This window comes from Alexandromys fortis, unplaced genomic scaffold (genome assembly GCF_014885135.2).
Source record: "Alexandromys fortis isolate MF-2015 unplaced genomic scaffold, M_Fortis_MF-2015_v1.1 scaffold_109, whole genome shotgun sequence".
In the NCBI taxonomy this organism is placed as follows: Eukaryota; Metazoa; Chordata; class Mammalia; order Rodentia; family Cricetidae; genus Alexandromys; species Alexandromys fortis.
The window spans coordinates 4,471,713-4,493,798 of record NW_026068005.1 but is presented as its reverse complement, the minus strand read 5'-3'; the positions used below and the strand labels follow the sequence as shown (position 1 = coordinate 4,493,798).

The 22,086-nt window shown below is 37.8% G+C and overlaps 1 protein-coding gene across 1 annotated transcript in view; it reads right to left on the bottom strand.

Annotated features, from left to right (window-relative positions):
- Positions 1 to 22,086, bottom strand: part of Dpp10 (dipeptidyl peptidase like 10) — a 714,980-nt gene that overhangs the window by 528,611 nt on the left and 164,283 nt on the right. Inside the window, exon 3 of the mRNA XM_050161474.1 lies at positions 13,341 to 13,436. Coding sequence (XP_050017431.1) covers positions 13,341 to 13,436 — 96 coding nt within the window. The remainder of the gene's footprint in view (positions 1 to 13,340; positions 13,437 to 22,086) is intronic.

Below are 22,086 nucleotides of genomic sequence, written 5' to 3'. Positions count from 1 at the left end.
CCCCCTCTCTCATCAGCCCAAAGAGCAGACCAGGTTCCCTGCCCTGTGGGGAGTCCAAGGACCTCCCACTTCCTTCCAGGTCTAGTAAGGTGAACATCCAAACAGCCTAGGCTCCCACAAAGCCAGTACGTGCAGTAGGATCAAAGTTCCTGTTAAATTGCTTTTGTTCCAGCTCTTGAATCGAACTCATATTATGACCTTTCATGACACATGATTCATAAGATAATGGAAATCATTCATAAACATACATATACTTTCTATCTTAACACTTAATTAGAAAAGTTCTCAACAAAATTCTGGCAAAATGAAAATGAAAGATTATATAAGATGATAACATAATGAAAATATCCTACGTTGGACTTTTCACACTAAATGATCAATATTCATTGGGGAAAATGCTAGCTAACATTTAAGTCATGAAAATACATACAGGTCTCTAGAGGTGTTATATCATGAGGGCTCATTTAAAAAAAAATAGTCTTGGGAACTGGAGAGGTGACTTTTGGCTAGTCCATATATTGCTCTTGAAGACCAGAAATATGTTCCCAAATACCCACCGCCTTGAATGAAATTCAACAATTTGTAACTCAGCTCCAGGGACTTTAATGCTAAGAGCTTAGGGCATATATATATACCCACAAACACACACACACACAGAGAGAGAGAGAGAGAGAGAGAGAGTTTAAAATAACGATAGTATTGGAATTTAAGACCATTATCTTATTTTATATCATTTAACAAACCCTTTGGATGTAAAGAAAAGTTGGAGGGAAATCTTTGAGTGATCCCAAAGAACTACAAAACAATAATAGTGTTGATGGTTGGCCACCATACTTCTCTTTCAACAGAGACAATGTGAATGTAGAATGAACAGATCTGCTTCAAACTGTGGCTTCATGTATAGCCTCCTGGGCTATTTCATCCAGATTTGGATAATTCTAAAATAAAGAAAACTGCATCTATATCATATATTATGCCAGCAAACACTGTACACAGAGTGAATAAAAGGGACCTCCAGGGAGGAAGTGAGGGTCCCCTAGACATTCCAGTACTAAGCACAAATATCCTGAATTCTGGTGTCATTCTTAGCTCCAACTCCACATTCAGTTTTAAAAGTTTGTTCTATGTTCATTGTATTTCAGAATTCTGTGTAAGTTGGGCAAAGATTCACATTTGCTACATTATACTGCAAGTGCTTAATGCTATACCTCAAGGTAATTTTCTCTTCCTGACATTTACCTTTTTCTTAATATTCTGGTCCTTGAGCTTCTATTTGATCACAAATACTATGCTCATTAAGAGAGAATATACGAACTTAAATTTCCATTCTGTTACCTACCATTACTGTGGCCTTGACCACATTCCTCTTTTGCTTTAAATTGCAGTTCTTTGTTTATAAAATGAGCACGTTTGTACTTGAACTCAGAGAATTTTACACATTATCTATGACAAATTAAATATTCAAGAAGCAGTGCCTGGGTACCAGGGAGGTCCCCAAAGCATAACTTCAGTTGTCAGAAGCATAATAATGACCCAATGAAGGCAGATAGTGCACCTTTCTTTTTATACATTCTCGCAGTACCATGCAAATATTAACAGTGTTTCCTTTTTAAGTGCAAGCACACAGGTAATCTAGGCAGGGAGGAAAGAGAATGGATGTGTTAGAACTGTCCTGTGGGCACTTCTTTGAACATACATGAAAGAAAACCACTGTGAATATGATAGAATATTCCACATGATTAAATGCTTGGCTTTAAATGATTAAACAAGAGAGCAGGTCAGCCACTGAATGGTAAACAATAGTGTCTCAAGTTATTTTTTCCAGCTAACAATCTCAGAAGATGCTTGCTAATCTAATATAAACTTGAGGTCTGAAATATTTGGCTCTACATTATGCAGAAGTCTCGATGGGCCATTGAAATTTACTAAATGGCCTGATTAAGTAAAATCATCACTTTAGAGATATATACATTCATACATAGAAAGAAAAAAACATGAGCCTCTGAAGTCATGGTGATGTCCATGTCTGAGCTGGTGCTGAGGGCAATGTGTGGGTCCGTATCCAAAGCCACTAGGATGAAAGAAGAGGTTTTGAAAAGACAGAAGCATAAAGTGCTTCTATGTTTGCTTTTTTCTCTTTTTTAATTGATTGGGTTGGGGAAGTTTCCTTGTAGGGAAATGCTGCAGTGGTGTGGGAAGAATATAGAGGGACCGGAAGTTGAGTGGGATTGGGGTGCATGATGTGAAATTCTCAAAGAATCAATAAAGAATAATGTTATAAAATAGAATAATATGGAACTCCTTCCTACACATGAAGAATTAAAAATTATGACCGACTGCAAAGACTTTCTCTTAAAAACTGCATAAATTATTAGATTTTCTCAAAATCATTTAAATATAGTCAAACAGAAGCATTCTAATAATAGTTCCAACAATTCCAGAAATCTCCTCATCAATATCTTCCTTCCCCCTGTGTTTTTATAAGCTGGTAGAACTTTAAGTTATAGATAGTAACATCATCAGCATAGATCATAGTACATAGATTCACATGGGACTTTATCCCTTCTCCCACCTGTCCACTCCAGCTCTGGGCAAAGAAGACCTTGCTTCTAATCAGAGATTGTTATTGCCTATGGATCATGTAAAGTTAAAAGAATCCTCGCTGGGTCTCTATTTACTCTTTTAAATGGTACCCTTATTTACTAAAGGCTTTTCAAAGAACTACAAATAAATAGCATACATGGGTATGTTCTAAAAATACATAATTGCATGTACATTCTGATACACTGTGAACATATAGGAAGATATTTGCCACCAGAACCTCCCACTTTAATTTGGCAGCAATAGAGCTAACAGTCATCAGCAAAACTTCAGCTTTGCTTCAAAGCTGTAATTTAATCAAAGTATCAACATGGTGAGGATCAGATCAGTGTGTAATAATTACAGTAAAATAACCATGTGCTGATCCAAATTCTTAAACATATTCACTGTTTCTATTTCCAACTTATAGCATGTTTCATATAGCCAGCCTTACACAGTATGATAATTGCTGTGGATGTGTTCATACATCCTTGTTTTTCAAGAATGCTCTTTTTCACTCTCTGAGCACATCTGTCCTTTATACCCATTCTCAAATCTATTCCTTCGACAAAGACTGTACTAAATGTTCTTATTCTTCTAATATAGCCTACTAGTTATAGCCTACTAGCTAAGATCTGTTTGTGAAGCTATCCTTCAAATTTCTCACTTAACCTCTGTGCGCTTGCTTTGGATCACTAGGGTTCATGTAGTTTCTTTTCTTTTCTCTTATTATGAATGTCTGTTTGTGTGTAGGTGTGCATGAATGCAGGTTCCTATGGAGACAAGAAAAGAGCACTGTATCCCTGGGAACTAGAGTCACAAGTGGTTATGAGCCGCATGACATGGACGCTGGAAACTGAATGAAGTTTCTCTGCAAAAACAAACACCGAGTGCTCTTACCTCCTCAACCATCTCTGCAGTTCTTATGTTCATGCAGCTTTTGTGGTCTCTAAGAATCCTCATTATGTTGTATTTCTATTGATATCATCAGTGATACACAGATATATGATTCATGATCATTAGTAGATATGTGAAAACATTAGTATATAAAAAGAGTCAGAGAGAATAGGAAAATATGTCCAGTGGTCCACACTATAATGGGCAGAGAGTGTGAAGAGTGCAATGAGGTATATTGTGAATTTAGGGGGAAATAAAGCTCATCAGACCTCATCACAGCTTGAATTAAACAGTTCCAGCAATTCTGCATGTATTTCTACTTACCACCCTGCTCACCTTTCTGACTAGTAATTTCATTTTATAACGCCTGAGCCATATGAAAAGATATGGTGCATGACTTGAAAAGAATATATTCACAGATTTATTAAGTGAAGGGAGAATGTTTATTTCTATGTAGATACTTGAAAAAAGAAAATGTTTTGGCTGTGCACCATTGATGACATGCTGGATAAATAGAAATAACCGGCAGATATGTACTTAGATGGGTATATACAAAGATAGATAGAAATAGAGACATTTGGCTCAACACATCTGGAACTATACAGTATTAATAGGGAAAACCAGTTACTTCACCAATAATGTGAAGACCAACATACTTGTGCAGGACGGCACAGGACTTTATGGGCATGATTCACTTCACTGAAACCCTTTCTATGTCAACAGAGTTTTGAACTGGGCAAACAGCTACAACTCAGCAAGTTCTCTATCTAAACACTCCCATGCCAACCCTGTTTAAGTAAGCGCAGTTTTAATTCTTATTTCTTTCATTATCAAAATACAATGTTCTATTTCAGCAAACCCAAGGAAGGGAATTTCACCTCTAAATCACACAAAGATGTATTTGCTTCCTGAATTTTTTGTTTTAAATCTGAATGTGAACAGTGTATTTTATGAGGAAATTCTTTCCTATTCTCTCTCAGTGTTTAGTATAAACATTGTTATTTTAAGATACACTGGATTCTTGGAAATATTCACTTTAAGAGAAATATTTAGATTTGAATTTCAAACAAAAGTTTGACTCTCTGCAGCTAATAAGGAAGATGACTCGGGTGTGAGATGCTGTAGTAGACAATTGTATTTGTCATTTCTAGCAGTTTAAGCTAAAATTTAAGAAATAATAAAGCAATAAAACCTTTCTAGTCATTTGAGAGGTGTAAATGTGCTAAGTAGTACACTTTTGAGAGCCCTTTGATGCTTTTGCTAATAACTTGTCTACTTTCCTTAGTGAAGTACTTTGCCATGCATTACTCGAAGGAGGAATGTAAGACATGAAAACATTTCACTAGATCCCTAACCTGATTTTCAACTTTCTGAGCTTTGATTCAGCAACTGAGGGTGACATCATTTCCCTAAGTCTCCAGGTATGTTAAAGAAGGCAGAGCATGATGAATTGGAGACAGAAAGAAGGCACTGGCTCTCCCTGGAGCCAAAGCTAGTTACAAACAGTTGCAAGCTGCCTGGTGTGGGTGTTACAAGAATTCTAGGAACTGTTAGCTACCGAGTCAGCTCTTCAGCCTTGAAACTTTATTATTTCTTTTTACTTGAATTTATTGAGCTCTACATTTTCTTTGCTCCCCTCCTTTACTCTCCTCTCCCCTTCAACCCTCATTCATGGTCCCCATGCTCCTGATTTACTCAGGAGATCTTGTTTTTTTCTACTTCCCATGTAGATTAGAACCATGTATGTCTCTCTTAGGAGCATCATTGTTGTCTAAGTTTTCTGGGATTGTGAATTGTAATGTAGGCTGATTTTCTTTGCTTTATGTCTAAAAACCACTTATGAATGAGTTCATATGATATTTGTCGTGGGGGTCTAAGTTACCTCACTCAGTATGATGTTTTCTAGATCCATCCATTTGCCTTCAAATTTAAAGATGTTATCATTTTCTCACTATTGGATATATACCAAAGGATGCTCAATTGTACCACAAGGACATGTGTTCAAGTATGTTTATAACGGCATTGTTTGTCATAGCCAGAACTGGAAACAACCTAAATGCCGCTCAACCAATGAATAGATGAGGAAATTGTGGTGGTACATTTACACAGAAGAGTACTACACAGCAGAAACTTTATTTCTAATTCCCTCTTTCATACCTCTGAGAGGATCTATGGCTCTCATACCAACAGTTCACCTTCTGTCACTTTTTTTAAAACGTTTACTATACTTAATATGTCTATTTGTGGATGCCTGCATGCCATGGCACATGTGTGGAGGTCAAAGGACAAGCTATAAGAGTCAGATCTCTCCTTCCACCATGTGGATCCTGGAGATTGAACTCAGATTATCAGGCTTAGTGGCAAGCATCTTCACCTACCCTGCCATCTTGTCAGTCCTTGGCTCTTATGCTTACACTCATCTCTAACTGTTTTTAAGAATAAACAAGTCTCATGAATAAAATAAAAATTATTCTTTGACTAGGTGAATCTACTTACATTAGTCATTGCATTTTAGTAACTCCCTGTTTGTTAAAAAGGAATGGCATAGTTATTGAAAATGTGACACGCATGGACAAAAATGAAAAAATAAATAAAAGCAGCAACTCACGCTATCAGAACTGGATTTAATGTAAACCATATTCTGTCCTCGTGTTTTCATAAATAGATATGTGCATGTATGGAACAAAATTGTGAGGAGTGTGCATATAATTGTGTAGAATGCAATTTTCATTTAATATTTTATTGTAAGCTTCTATCTAATGTCATGTCTTTTCCAAGTGATTATTTTAACTGTCTAACAGGTAAACAGTTGCAAAATTACGTAGCCCAATGTGTAAGTATGCTTGTGTACTATTTTTGTCTTTATAAATTACCCTTCATAAAACCCAAGCCATCTTCAAAGACATCAAGGTTTAAACACACCTCTACCCTATGTGAATGTCAGCATATTTGATGATTTTAAACATTATAATGAGGTGGAACTGGAGGTGCAATTGTGGATGGATGTGGTCATAATACTTTGCAAACATGTGTTAAATTCTTAAAGAATAGATAAAGTATTATAAAAATGCTTAAACTTAAACTTGTGAATAAAAGTGAAAGTGTTTAAAAAGATAAAAGCAAAGGTCAAAATAAGAAAATTGAAGTGAGCACTCAGTGAGGTTAAACAGAGGACAGTAATGCCCTACCGCTTCTATAACTCTAGCAAGTTATGGTGACAAACAAGAGTCTGAGCCTGGTAAAATCATTTAACATAGACAAACAAGAGCAGCATAAATATATTTGCTTGCTTTTCCCAATGCTGTGCTCTCTAATCATAGTAAATAATATTAGTGCTCCTTAGATTAATGCCCCTCATTTTTCATAAAAGTGATAACCATGACTTTTTCATCCTGGGAGAGAAATGGCAAAGGAGATTTATCAAGAAATATCAAAGCTCCAGAACATCTCTAGAGACAGGACTGCAGGCCCTTCCCATTGACAGATCTGTGGGGCTACAGCCTTTCCAGATATAAAAACTTCTGTATCAGAGAAATTGGGCATAGTGATTAAGCACGTAATTCCTGTACCTGGGAGGCTTAGACAGGAAGTATAATACCATGAGTTTAAATCCAACCTGAGCTACAGAGTGCATTAGTGCTGGAGAATTATGTGTGTGTGTGTGTGTGCATTTCATGGGGGAGTGATCTAGTTTCTGTTGTTGTGTTAAACATGTAACTGAAAGAAACTTAGGAGAGGAGAGGTGCTGTGGGACAATGGTTTTATTCTGTAAACGTTTGCTTCTTATACTTGTTTAATAAAATGTTAATTGGCTGGTAGCCAGGCAGGAAGTATAGGCAGAGTGACTATGCAGGGAGTAGGGGCAGTGCAGTGAGAACAGGAGAATTCTGGGAAGAGGATTCTGCAGTATGCAGTCATGCTCCAGCCGCAGAAGAAGGAAGATATGATTGCCTCGCCGAATAAGGTACCGAGTCACCTGGCTAACATAGACAAGAATAATGGGCTAATATAAGTTATACGAATTAATTAATAAGAACCAGAGATACTGGGCCAATCAATTTATAATTAATATAGACCTCTGTGTAATTTCTCTGGGACTTAATGACTGCAGAAACCAGGCAGTACAGAAACCTCAGTCAACAGAAAGGGGTTTATTTGGTTTAAGCTCCCAGGTCAGTGAGAAGTCAGGACTGGCGCCCAAGATAGGAATCCAAAGGAAAAGGCAGATTGCTTTTCTGTGAAGTATTTCTTCTTCAGGGAACTCACGCACAGCCAGGAAGAACAAACAGAAACTAGAGCGGATGCTGCTTGGTAGCCTGCCCACAGGCTCCTAGCTAGCTTTCTTATCCAATCCAGGATCACCTCTGAGGAATATTGCCACCCACCATGGGCTGGACCCTCCAACATAAATTAACATTCAACACAATGCTCCAAAGACATGCCATTCTGCTCTGGTTAAGGCCTCAGTTGAGACATTCCTTCTCGGGTGACTCTAGGCTCTGTCAAGTTGACAACTAAGCTAACTAAGAGAGATGCTCCTTATGACTGACAGAGAAGAGTGGCTGTCATGGATATCAGCTGTTTGTACAGCATGCAACTTAGGCTAGCAGATTTAGGAAAGGACCTCAGATAGTGAAAAGAGTGTGGGTGAGGGCCCAGACTCCAGGGGTGTTGGATGTGAAAAGCACCTTAGCATTTACTTTCAGGAGGTTAGATGTGTGTATGAGGGCTGACTGTTGGGAGACTGGGGATTCCTGAAGCTGTGAGAGATGATGTTAAGTTTTCTTTATTATTAGTTTCAAATCTTATGTTCACAGAAACATTTCTTGAAGAAAACTGGAAACAAAGAAAGAGAAACAATGATAATCTACACAAGCCATTGCCATGGAACAGCGTAGGCTCCTAAGCTGTGCATTGTCGTACATGACTGTAAAGAGGTTAGAATATCGTAGGTTCGGGAGCCTAGTTATAGTTCGTCTTTGGTTATCGTCAGCACGCCTGTTAGTAGCCGCTTCTGTTCACCTGTGTATCTGACATAACATCCTTACAACTAACAAATAAAACCTTTTGAAATGCACTGATTTAATGAACCCTAGATCTCAGCAACCCAAAGAGTAAGAACATCATCAGACAGCATCTGAGGCCTCCCGGTCAGAGTCCCCTCGTTCTGCTGTAACCTGCCTTTTACTATCTCCTCCAATACATTTTCAAAGTACCTCCTTTTATTTATAACTTTCTTCATTCTCTTACTTAACCAAACCATTACCACATTGGAATGTGGAATTTAGGTGATCTAAATTTGTTTTTTTTCAGGCCCTGGTCAATCATATTTGGGTCCAGAATAAGTTATCTCATATTAGTTTTTACATTGACAGTGTTGTTCACTTTCTAATAAATACAGCATTAAAGTAAAAAATGCCAATTTTACTGACTGTATATGTACATGAATGTACCTGGTGAATTTAGGACATTATCATAACACTCATGAATGAAGCAAAAGCTCTGTATGAGTGACCTTGTCATGGGTATGGTCTGTGTGTTAGAAAAGAGAACGGTCTTTCAGAGAGAAATGGCAAAGCAGATAGCAGCCTCTACACCTGATGGTTGAAATTTGCTCTGCTGTAGTGAATACCTGTGCAGCATCAAGCCGATCAACATTTCACCTCACAAGTAATAGGAGCTCACAAAGCTGCAGTCCCAACCCTAGCTGAGGACCTGTGAATAGTTGATGGCTGATGGGCTGGGAAAGTCAGTTTTCTGTGAGTATGTGGCCCTTGGTAAATAGACAACACTCTAGTCGATGACTCCACACCCATGAACATATGAGCAGCCATAACTGCACTTGGTGGATTAAAAGCAACATCTACAAAAAGGATTCAAAGTTGGAGGGATTCAGAGACAGTGGGAGGCTCTGTGGGTAGCCAGGGGAAAAGTGGGGTGAATTTTATCAAAATACATTGAATACATGAACAAAATTTTCAAAGAATAAACTTAGCATATTGTAAAATAAAATAAGACAGGCTTTCTTTTGTCCTTGTATCTGGAAAATTTTCTAGATTCAACCTCATGTTTCTGGGTGAATTTAGTGTCACAGGCTGTTACACGCAGCATGTGTGATGTCATCTATTAACAGCTGTGCAGAGAAGGCATTCACCATTAGATTCACCGGGGTTCAAACTGATTACCAAATAAAGGTACAGCGATTAACAATTTCAAAAGCAGAAAGATTTCCAGGCTTCAAGGAGATGTAAGTAGGAAGATGTTATAAATATGGAGATCTCAAGGACAAAAAAAAAAAAGTTTGGCAAGCCAGTTATTTAGCTAACCATGAACCAGCTCCTTTCCAAGGCTGCAGTGACACCCTCGTCTACATCACTGGAGAACCAACATAGACAATGACAATACACGTGCCAGTGCCAACTAGGCAACCCTCCTTCTCTTGACCGATAATGCATTAAGCGTTCATAGGATGACCTCCAAGAATTAAATGAAGCTTCAAAATGAGCTGGGCTTCAATTCATTCAGGTGACTTTTATGCTAAGAAAACCATAAAAGTGAAAAGAAAGTCCATCTTTCAGTTTCAGATATAATTGTTCACAAGGAGTTCAAGGTTACCCCCTCTATGAAGGTGGCTCCCACTCAATTATTTTGGGTATGATTGGAATATATAAATAAAGTGTCTAGTGACTGCTAGCAAGAAGAGTGAGTTTAAACAAAGCACAGATTCACCCACTGTTACTGCCCTGCTAAGAAGGAATCCTTCAGGAAGATGAGCTACAAACACCAATGAGAGTCAGAGGGGGTAGTGCTCAATGGGCACAAATAATATGCATTGCACAAATGTATGAAACTTTCAAAGAAAAAATATTTTTAAAGGAATAAGACTATTCTAAAGAGGTATTTGTGTCCCTCCATTCAAATCCATCAGATTTTTATTTTTATTTTTTTTTATTTTTTTTATTGAGAATAGGAAAAAAAAAGTTTCCACCTCCTCCCAGCCTCCCATTCCCCTCCCCCTCCCCCACTCTCCTCCCCCTCCCCCCTCTCTTCTCCCCCTCCCCCCACTCCTCTCCCCCTCCCTCTCCAATCCAAAGAGCAGTCAGGGTTCCCTGCCCTGTGGAAAGTCCAAGGTCCCCCCCCCCTCCATCCATGTCTAGGAAGGTGAACATCCAAACTGGCTAGGCTCCCACCAAGCCGGAACATGAAGTAGGATCAAAACCCCTTGCCATTGACCTTGGCTTCTCATCAGTCCTCATTGTTCGCCATGATCAGAGAGTCCGGTTTTATCCCATGCTTTTTCAGTCACAGTCCAGCTGGCCTTGGTGAGCTCCCAATAGATCAGCCCCACTGTCTCAGTGGGTGAGTGCACCCCCCGTGGTCCTGACATCCTTGCTCCTCTTCTCCCTCCATCTGCTCCTCATTGGGACCTTGGGAGCTCAGTCCAGTGCTCCTCCATCAGATTTTTAAAACAGTAGATCCCAAAGTATTTGGATCCGAAAGTATTTGGAGTTTCCTTAAGAATTTCATGGAAGGACAAGTAAAAGACTGGGGCCTGGTGCCCCAGAGAACTATGTCTCAAAGGAAAAAGATTTCATACAATTCTTACATTCTTGTGGGGGGGACACTGGGACTCAGACAAGGAGGAAATAGCAATAAGTTAAAATAAAGCCTCAATTTGTACTGTTAGCTACAAATACACATCTTGCTGTTTATTTAAGCCTAAATGTGACATGAGGACCCTAAAGATAACTGGAGCAGGAGTGCAGTTCCAAAGTTCTTTGTTCTTCCCAATGTGATCACACCGAATAATTGCTTTTCTTTTTTGCTATCCTGAATTTGTTCAATCAGATTATTAAGGCTAAGTAGCTGAACCTGGCTTATGCGGAAATGTCAGGACCCAGGCTTTGATCCCAGTAACTCAAGGAAGACAACCGCTCTGAAAACAGTCATTGTCTTCCAGCTATGGATAATATGGCAACATATCAGCGGTATTTACACAGACTGCCTGCATATTCCAATTTCAAGGATTACTTTGATAGCAAATCCTTGTTTATACACTATTTCTCTAATGGATTAGGCCATCATAGCCGTGGTTTAGCCATGCAGATTTGCCCCCATGTACCATCTCATGATCAAATTAATCCAAGATGCTTAAGGAAATGGCTAAAAAAATGTAATTAACACCTAATACATGACTTTCAAATCTTGAGCCTTGTAAAAGTAATATTTGTATCCTAATCTTTGTTTATTTCAGCCTAGCCTGCAGTTCTTTGCTGGGATGTCTGTTTCCTTAGGTGTTATGATACCATGGTGTCAACTGTACACAAAAGAGGAACGCATGTTTAAACAGTACGAGCTAGTCTGAGAAGGGAGTTAAAGGCCTTGATTTTTTTTTCTTCCATTTATAATCTGACAATAGCAATATCTACAGTTTGGTTCAAAATCACAGTCAATAAAGAGAAGGATGAGTCATCATTTAAAATCTAATAATTTACAGTGTTCCTAATGTTTAAAGAACTCTGGAACCATCCCTTTTATCAGTTCCTTTGATGAAAGCATGTGTTGACAACTATGAGAACAATTAACTGTGATCACATCCTGGGGATGACGATCAAGGGTAAACCCATGCAGCAGGATAGCCCTTGATAATAATGTATTTTACTAGCCATATTTAAATTATAAATATATTCATTTGTGATAAAACTATACCAGGTAAGCCATCATAGAGAAAAGGCAAAATTCTGTAGATAGCTAGTCTCAAATTTATGAACAATTACAAAGGAAAATGCAAAAATATATTAAGAAAATCCCTTCATTGTAGTCTCTCTATATAATACAAATGCTATGTCACAGAGTCATATTCCAGCTAATATTAACTAATATTTGTTCAGGGAAAATGGCAGTAGGTATCAATTAAAGACATGCATTCATTTTTTTTTAAAGATACATTCCTGTTCTAGTTTCTTTTGAAGAATTTTCTTGACGTCAGAAAAGCAAGTTTGATTTGACCCTTGCCCTCATGAGTTACAATAACTTCTTTTAATAGTGTCTAGAAATTAATGGTTAGTATCTTATTATTAAGACTTTATCATAAAATTATAGTATGCAAAAACATCATATTGTAAAGCAAAATTAATCAAACCCAAAGTCTATATACATCTCAATGAAAATATTTTTAAACACTTAGAATAGCCATTCTGAGGGTTTGTTAAAACATTCAAGAAGAAATAGATCATTGTAAGATCATCATTATCTGAAAAATGGCAAAATTTTGCCCTATCATACAAATGACACATATTTTCATGCAAATGATATATTATTTTCTTACAAATGAATATAAATGAAGTATTACATCTAAAGAAAGTGAGTGTCAACAATGAACTCTTTCCCCTTGAGACGTTTAGCATGCACAATCAGACAAATTACAGCCACACAAAGAAGACTTGCAGTTGTCTTCACAAATATATTTTTCCTGATTAATTTAGCTATTAACTCTTCTTATTAGCATCCATTAAGACAAACAAATGCTTAAGTAACCACACACTGGTTTTCTTTTATTTTCTTATTTTAATACAACTTTGATTTCAGAAAAGTTGAAGCAGTTTCATTTTTAGGGCAGACAGAAGGACAAAGTACATTAGAGACACTACAGTCAGTTTTAGATGCGGAAGACAGCTGTAGAGGTAGTGATGCATTGTTGAGATCCTGGTTCTCTCTATGATGAGCCTGAATTCTCACCCGGTTAGATAACACATTTGTGAATCTCAAAAAATTACAGCAGTACACTCACTTCAAGCATCATTTTTTTTTTCAGTTAAAGAGAATTTAAAACCAACAATATACCTGAAAAGTTTTTCACCTACCATTGATCCACCGAGCTTCTGGATTATGAAGTCCAAATCCTTTCCCCAAAAGCTCCTCTAATGACAATCTTGTTTCTGAAGAATTTGTTAACTCATCTGAAAAGAAAAGACATACAAAGTCAGGAACTTATATTTTTGTTTTTCTTACAAGAATGAGATTTACGATTTAAAATACTTTGCTTCAAAATGCACATAAACTAGACATCAATCTGAAGTGAGCATTTGAAATAGATTTTGACACTCAAAGGTTGTTTCTTGACGCTTTGCTTTGTTTTGCAAGAAAGAGTATTATGAAATGGAGGCTGGACTTTCATTCCTGACTATCTTGCCTCGATCTCCAACACGTTATCATGCTAAAAGTGCACTACCACACCTGGTCTCAAATTTTTAAATAAATCATAGAGTTTTATTATGCAATTGTTTTAGTTGATACCAATTTAGTGGATCTGTCCCAAGGTATACACTGACACACAGATCCCAAGAACAAGGAAGAACTACCGTTTTTGCACTCTTCAGCAAAACCCACTTCTGTGCCTTTGATCATAAGCTATTCCTCACTTTTTACACTATTTAACAGGAAATTTAGCCTTTTGTAAAAAAGCTAAATATGAGAGAGGTGGGGGCACATCGCAGACAAGAGAGAACTTTTGAATCCATGGCAATTTAAATAAACAAAATGAATGCAAAATTGTACCACACAATTAGCACCTAGCAAGAGCTAAGCAAATCATATTCTTAAATGCCACGTTCAAAGAGTAAAGATCTACAAAGGAAACAAGTATTGCACATTAACCCCTGGAAGAGGAGCATGATTTGATTTTCTTTTTATATTCCAAAGCCCAGAAATGGAAGACTATGGCTTGAATTAAAAAGTTGTGTTTGTAACACCCCTTTACATTCATGGGTCTATACAAAACAATTTGTCACTTTTTTTGCAAAATAACAGCATTGTTTATTTGTGAATGAACGAATTCTTCTCGGTGACCTTTTAGCTATGACCTTCCCGCTGACTGAAAACTAAATGTCAAAGATATGTACTAATCTCCCTCGATTTTATCTTTGAAAAGTTCAGCATTTACTGTACCAAGAGCTGGCTGTGGCTTCTCTGCAGTATGTAGGGCGGTCACTCATTTTAAATATAGTCCACTGCATCCATTAACTAACACCATGGCTGCCAAGATAACTTCTTAAAAATGTGAGAAGTATCTGATTTCTGCTTTAGCACCAGACATGACTGTATGCAGATGTAAAAAGCATATAGTAGAAAAAGATATACACCTGATTGTTTACTGAGGAATCAGAAAGGTCAAAATTTGAACTTTCCTGGGGATAGAGGGAACATTCGCAGTTAAGAGCATTTACTTCTTTTCTGAAAGTTCAAAGTTTGGTTCTTAACACCCACATAGGAGAGCTCAAGACTTCCTGTAATTCCAATGCCAGAGTATCTGGTATCTCCTCACCTCTACGGGCACTTGTACACATGTGATATACACTCATAAACACATACAAATCAAAATGACTCTAAAGACATTGAACTTTCTGAATTCTAACAAAAAGTTTCAAATAACAAGTGCCCCTGGAAGGATCTTACATTTACAAAACAAAGCCTGTGACAGAGGGAAGTAAGGATGCAGGATGCTGAGGAGCTTTAGAGAGACCTATAGATTATCTTGCCCAAGATGCCAAAGAAGGCCTCAGGAGCAAATTGATAGCCTTGTCTATAAGAAATTAAACCCTTCAGATGCTCTCAAAGTCAGTTTGGAGTTTTCTAAAAAAACCAACACAGTTTATCTTCTGCATCACTGGAAGTTGGAACCAGGGACACTCACATCACAGGCAAGTACTCAACCTCTGAGCAAGTTTTACATGCTTTGTTTACTATTTCTTTTAGGTTGATGAATCTATGCACATGAATAGACACATGTACACACGTGTGCAACAGTATTTACATATGACCTCGCAGTGAAAGTATACAACACTAAACAGTCTTATGTATAAATAATTATTCAAATACTCTAACAAGTGTTTGTAATCCTCAAGCATGTCCTCTTCTTTAAATATATTGTTATTTCTATTTATGTGTGAGTGGGCACCTGTGTCCAGGTGTCCACAGGGCCAAAAGAGAGTATTTGATCAGCTCTAGTTGAAGTTACAAGCAGTTGCTGAGAGTGGAACTTGGGTCTCCTGGAAGATCAGCAAACACTCTTAACTACTGAGCCATCTTTCAAGGCCCTTCAAACAGGTCTTTTTACATTAAGGAACACATCATACTGGAATCCTCTCATCTAGGAATCCTTATCTCTCTTTATCTACACACACACACACGCACACACACACACACATACACACACACACACACACAGCATCCGAAAGCTTGCTAAAGTTTTCAGTACTAATGCTTAGGATAACTTACTATTCTCATATTTTCTTACATTTGGAATACTCCATTTTTGATTGCTCATGTAGTTTACCTTCAAATTAAATTACTGCTAATAGCTTGAGATTATTGAAAACAGAGTTTTCCCAATGCAAGAGACTATTATAGATAAGATTACTAGAAACTGTATCACAACTAGTCAGAAATTGCATATACATATGAAATTCGGGAGAGAGAATAAAGGAAAATTGTTGATAAATATTAAGGATAATTGAATCTTTTACTTTTCTGAAATTCAGAAATATATCTGAGTAGTTTTTCATAGTCTCTCTTTACTAAAGTTTAATCAGTCTGTTGTTTAATGTATATTTGTTATGAAGTGTAGATTCTTATGCAATTCTAGTGGAAGGCTATCACTTGCAAGTCCTGCATACTCTTCAGTCATAGTCCTTTTATGGAATATAAGAGCAGAGAAAAGGACTCAAATGGTAAGTTCCTTGCCCCGTGTTGACTTTACTATGTGTCCTTGAATTTATTTCCTTGTGTGTTTACTTCTATGTCATTGATGACATCAACCCCAGCAGTCCAGATACAGAAGAGTCATCACCAGGGTCTCACGGAACCCATACCTTCCTCTCATTAACTCCACCCACTCATTGACTTTGGCAACTGGTATTCTCTGTGGATGATTATAATAAGCAGATTGTGTCAGTCTCAGAAAGTCAAGTTCACAAGCCTTCTCTTATAGATGGAGTTGAATTTTATATTAATACTTAAGATCCTATCTGTGTGTATGAACATGCAATGAACAAATGCGAGTAAGAAGGGAGAGAGATAGAAGGCTAGATGTGATGAGGGATATATGTTCAAAATATATTATCCATTTATACGGGACTCAGTACCATGAACAAAGAATATATGTCAAGTTAAGATAATAAAAAATTTTGAGTTAATACTATTGTTCTGTTAAAAGAACATAGCAATAAAATGATCTCTAACAAAATTATGCTCCATCCATAGATCAATGTTAGAGAAGTTTCCTCTTGTAGTTAATGGGAAGTAACACAGATATTTACAATTAGTACACAAAGAATGAAGGATATTGGAGCACTCAGCTCTAAATTGGTTGTCTTCATTAAACCAGCCCTTCACTCAGGACTTAGAGAGCTATGTGGAAGAAAAGGTAGATTGATTGCATTTGCTAGAGGGGATGCATTACACAGCAGGATGGATGCATGCATGAACTCACAGAGACTGCAACAATGTGCATAGAACCTACATAAGGTTAAGCTAGACAACATCCCAGTGTTGAGCTGGGGAAGTGGACATGGGTTCCCCATCTGTAATCAAGAAGCTATCTTTAGTTGATATCTTCCAAAGGAAAATAAACCATCAGTGGTGGAGTCTCACTGGACATATAGATCACACTTCAGGGTAGACACCATGCCTAGCAGTAGATGCCAGTCCCAAACAAACACAGTGGTATTTTAGTAGACATTTTATCTCTTATTGCCTTTTTTTGTACATTTTTTTTGCCTTATTGGTTTTTTGTACACCCTTTTTACAAAAAGGTATGCCTTAGTAAGCTACTTTCACTTTCTTCATTAGTTCTTTTGTACAAAAGCAAGGTCTTTCTTTGTTTCTAACAATACACACACATACACACTTAGGAATGCACATTGCAAAAATGAGTAATCTTTTTTAAAAGGAGACAGGAAACACTTAGAACCTCATACTGAAACCTAGTTCCTCATGTGACAATCAGACATGAGAGTCACATCAAAAATGTGCAGTATTTCATTTATTTTAAAGATTGTCTCAGTAGCTTAACTCCAAAGCTAATTTACAGCCAAGCATTTCAGATGCCATTCAGGTACCTCAGTCACTCCAAGTAAACACTGCGAGGTGGTGCAAAAGCAAACTGGCATTAGGTTGCATAGCACGCTGTCATGCAAAGTTCCTTCCTTAATAACTTCACTGGAAGGGTTTTACATTACATCAATGTAAAAAAAAAATCTTTGCTAAAACTTAATACTTACTTCTTGTAGGGCTTATCATTCTTGGGAAGTTTGTTCAAACATGATTTACTTGAACTGTTTAGTATTTAAATACTAGGGATCTGCTATGGCTAGATTTAAGCTCCTATGCTGGAAGAGAGCTGTCCAGGACAGCTTAGTTCAGAAGAGGACCTTTGGGAAAGGATTGGATTATAAGGACTCCGACCTCACCCTTGGATTACTGGAGTGCTGGGATTATAATGTGATAGGTGAATTTCTGGGATGATAGACACTTAGAGGTAAGATTGAGTTGAAGAACATAGATCTTCAGTAACTCCCTCAGGGACCACATCCTACCCTCAGTTTCCCCTCTTCCCCTCACACCCTTCCTTCCCCCACCCTTTCCCATCTTCTCCACTTCCCTTTCCTATGCTTTGCCATCTCCCCCGCTTTCCTCCAGACCAATCTCCTCCACTTTCTGCTTACCTTCTTTTACTCTTCCCTCTTGTCCCCTTCTTTCTCTTATCCTACCCATTCCTCTGCTTTGCTCTCTTGTTCTCCCTCCAGACATCTTCTTCCCTCTGCTCTTCCATCTTTCTTTTTATGCCCTTCTTTTCTTCTAGTTTGTTTTATAACAATATCCTGCAAAATGGAAACTTTCATTCTGGAGGAAGACTCACTAATGGTTACAGAATTCCAAACCAAAACATGACATCCTGGATCTTTAAGACTTTGCAAGCTAACAACTCAAGCAACATAGGAAACCTCTGAAAGCTAAAAGACTCCCAACCTTCTCTTCTTCCCCAAAGTTTGTTAGGCAGTAGGGACTATAAACTGTGAAGCTACCTGCAAGTTGTTCATGAAGTTCTGGGGATGCAGCACACATGCTGGGATGGACTTTGTATAGGCAACTGCCCTATCAACCATGTTCCTATAAGCAGCTACCCATACTTCTATGCTACTAATATACTTATGTGTTTTCCAAGTTGGACTTGGACCGAGTCACTTGGATTTGTCTTAGTTCCATATTTGGGAGGAATAGATGTTTGTTCATGCCTCTCCAGGAAAAGTCACACATCACACATCCATAAGATGAGCAGTCACTCTGTACACCACCCATTTCCAACTGCCATGTCTTGTTTTCTTAGAATCCTCCAGAAGCAGGAGGCAGAAACACCTTGGATCTTCACTTATAGGCCTCTAAATCTGTGAGGAAAAATAAATCTTTCCTCTTTAAAATGGGATTTTCTTCAAGTATTTTGACCCAGTGATTGGATCATGAAGATTCAGAACCACCCATGGGTTCATCTAGAGCTGGTGATATGTGAGCGATCAGGGTGAGGCAGGACAGAGTGAAGGCAGTAGGTAATCAGGGACTCTCTCTGGCACTCTATCCTGTTCCCAACCTCCCCTTCTCTCCCCTTTCCTACCTTACCTTGACCTCTATGTCCTTTTCCTCTTCCTCTTTCTCTCCTTAAACTTTCTTTTCTCCATTCTTCAATTTCTCCTTCCTGTCTCCCTACATCCTTTCCTTTGGGTCACTTGCTGTATAAGCAATATTCTCCTGATGGAATGTTTTCTCTGCTTGTGGGAGTTCTTACATCCCAGGATATTCTAAACTGACTAACAAATTAGCTCACTTAGGTGTGTGCATACCTGTGCTTATACATGCATGCCAGGCTGAAAACCTATCACTGGGTAACCACTGCTATTAAAGTGATTAATATTTCCTAACCATATAAGACTTTGCTGTCATTATGAACACCACAAACTGCAGAGAAATGGAGAATGTAATAATAATAACAGTATTTACGGACGTATAAAAAGGACTCATAACTTTCAAATAGCTACAGGATATAGAAGCAGCTAAATTGTTCCTCTTTGGAAATGTGAGTTCAGTACTAGAACAAAAATTGAAAAATTCATTCCATGTTCTTTCTTAGACTCTAGTCTGTTATTTAAGATCATAGACTGCTATTGGTATTTCTGTTCTTCCTTCCAAAACGGAATCCAATCTTGCTCTTAAATGGCCTTTGAAATTAGTTGGCTACATAATCTCAGAAGAAAAGGGTTCCATCCCTCAGTATTGAATAGACGAAAAACTAATTGATAGACTTTCATTTCTTAGGCTCTCTTTACTAGAAAGAATTGTGCTACTTTTATCTGGTTTGTTCTTGCTATCAGAGGTTCAGAAATATTTCTTTTAATTTAAAAACCCATTTGAAATAATTTTCTGTTAAAACATGAATAAAAGAGAAAATCTAATCAAGTTATTCAGAATGCCTCCCATAGAAGAAAGCCAGTCTGCTTCTTATGCATGGGATTGTCCCTCCATCTGTCTTCCAGTTAGCTAGCAACTCTACTGCCTTCTGCTGTAGCTCAGGCATTTGTGTTTTATCTGTGATTATCTTTAATCCCCTTGTTTAGCGCTGATGCAGTGTACTCCTGCAATGCGCTTCTCTTTAAAAACATTTTCTAATTACGTTTTTACTCATGTTATTGGGAAAAAGGATGCCCTGTCACTCATATGGAAGTCAGAGGACATCTCAGTGAAGTCAGTCTCTCCTTCCACTGCGTGGGAGATCTGGAACTCAAACTCCAGCTGGCTGTCCGTCCTGGCGATAAGCACCTTTACCTACCGAGCTATCTTTCTAGTCCTTGCGTGTCTTTCATACATGACAAGGAAAACTTCCCGCTTCTTCACTCTTCACAGAACTGGCTGAAAATGCAGAACACATGTCATAGTAATTAAGTTTAGATTCCAGATATTTAAGCATTCTTGGTGTTTTTACATTCTTTCATGGGTCAATCAACCTCAACTGATACTGCGTAGGACAGCTAAGTCCTAATTTTCATCTTCTTCTTTGTTTTTATTGTGCCATCTTCTTTCACTACTGAGTAAAATGCTACCCTGCAGACAAACTGCTGCCAAAAGTTACAAAATTGGAAATATTTTTGGATCACAAATTATTTTCTTGAATTTTTATTATGTTTGATTTTATTTTTAATAATAATGTGTGTGAATACATACATGCATTGTGGGTTTTGCATGCTATAGTTCATGACTGGAGGTCAGGGGACCATTACAGGCCTCATTTCTTCTCTTTATCTTCACTTTTTCAATCCTGAGGTTAGAACTGAGATCATTCTACTTGAAAGCAGGTGCTTTTACCTGCTGAGCCATCTTGCTAGCCCCGCAAATGGTCCTAAATGTTACTTTTTAAGGACAAGGAAAAATTTAAAAGCTTTGCAAAATCAAAAGCTGATTAGGACACTGAGTTCGAGTAAAAAACATAAGATGTTCCAAGATATTGCCAACTGCCAACACCCAACTTTGTGGACTAGGCAGATGCAGAAGTAACTGCTTGAGGGAGGACAGGGGCCTTCACAGAAGCAGAAGTAGCCTCTTAAAACAGGAAGGGGGTATGCAGAAGTAGTCCACACCTTTTTTTAGCAAAACCAATTTCCTTGACCCTAAATAAACCTGGCTTGTGGTTTTCGCCTATTTATGTCAACCCCAAATGAGAAACGGAGTTCTCCCAACTGAGCTGCATTGTGTGTAGTGATCGAGCTCCCAGCCTGGCTGGAATGAATAAGCCTTGCTTTTGCATTCTGGACTTGACTGGATTCAGGTGGTGTCTCTCTGGCAGTCTCAACGTGGGCACAGCAACCTAATTTATTAGAAAACAAACAGGACCATCAAGATGGCTCAGCAAGTAATGTTCATTGCTATGCAGGCTTAGTGACTTAAATTCCACTCTTGAAACTCTGGGAAAGGTAGAAGGAGCAAATTAACTTCGCAATGTTTTCCTTTCTTTTTTGACCTTTACAAAGCACTAAAGCACACAGACTACACCCATGCATACATGCACACACATAAACAAGAAAATAAACAACACAATTAAAAATGAGACATGGACCTAAACAGAGAATTCTCAAAAGATGAAATATATACACTTAAGAATTTTTTTCTTTTATTGTTCCATATCCTTAGCCACCAGGAAAATACAAATTAAAACTACACTATAATTTTGTTTCACCACAGGCCGAAGGGCTAAGATAAAGTAAAAAAGAAAGAAAACAAAATACCACAAAATGACAATAAATGCTGGTGTGTATATGGGGAAGGAACACTACTCACTCCAGGTAAAAGTGCAACCTGGTATAGCCACAATGGAAATCACTGTGGAGTTTTCTCAAAATGCTGAAAATTGATCTAACACAAGATCTAGAAATACTACTCTTGGAAACATCCTCAAAGGACTTGACATATTAATACAGAGTTTTCTGCTCATCCATGATCATTGCTTCTTTGATTACAACAACCGCAGTTTAGATGTCCATCAGATAATGAATGGATATTGAAAGTGTT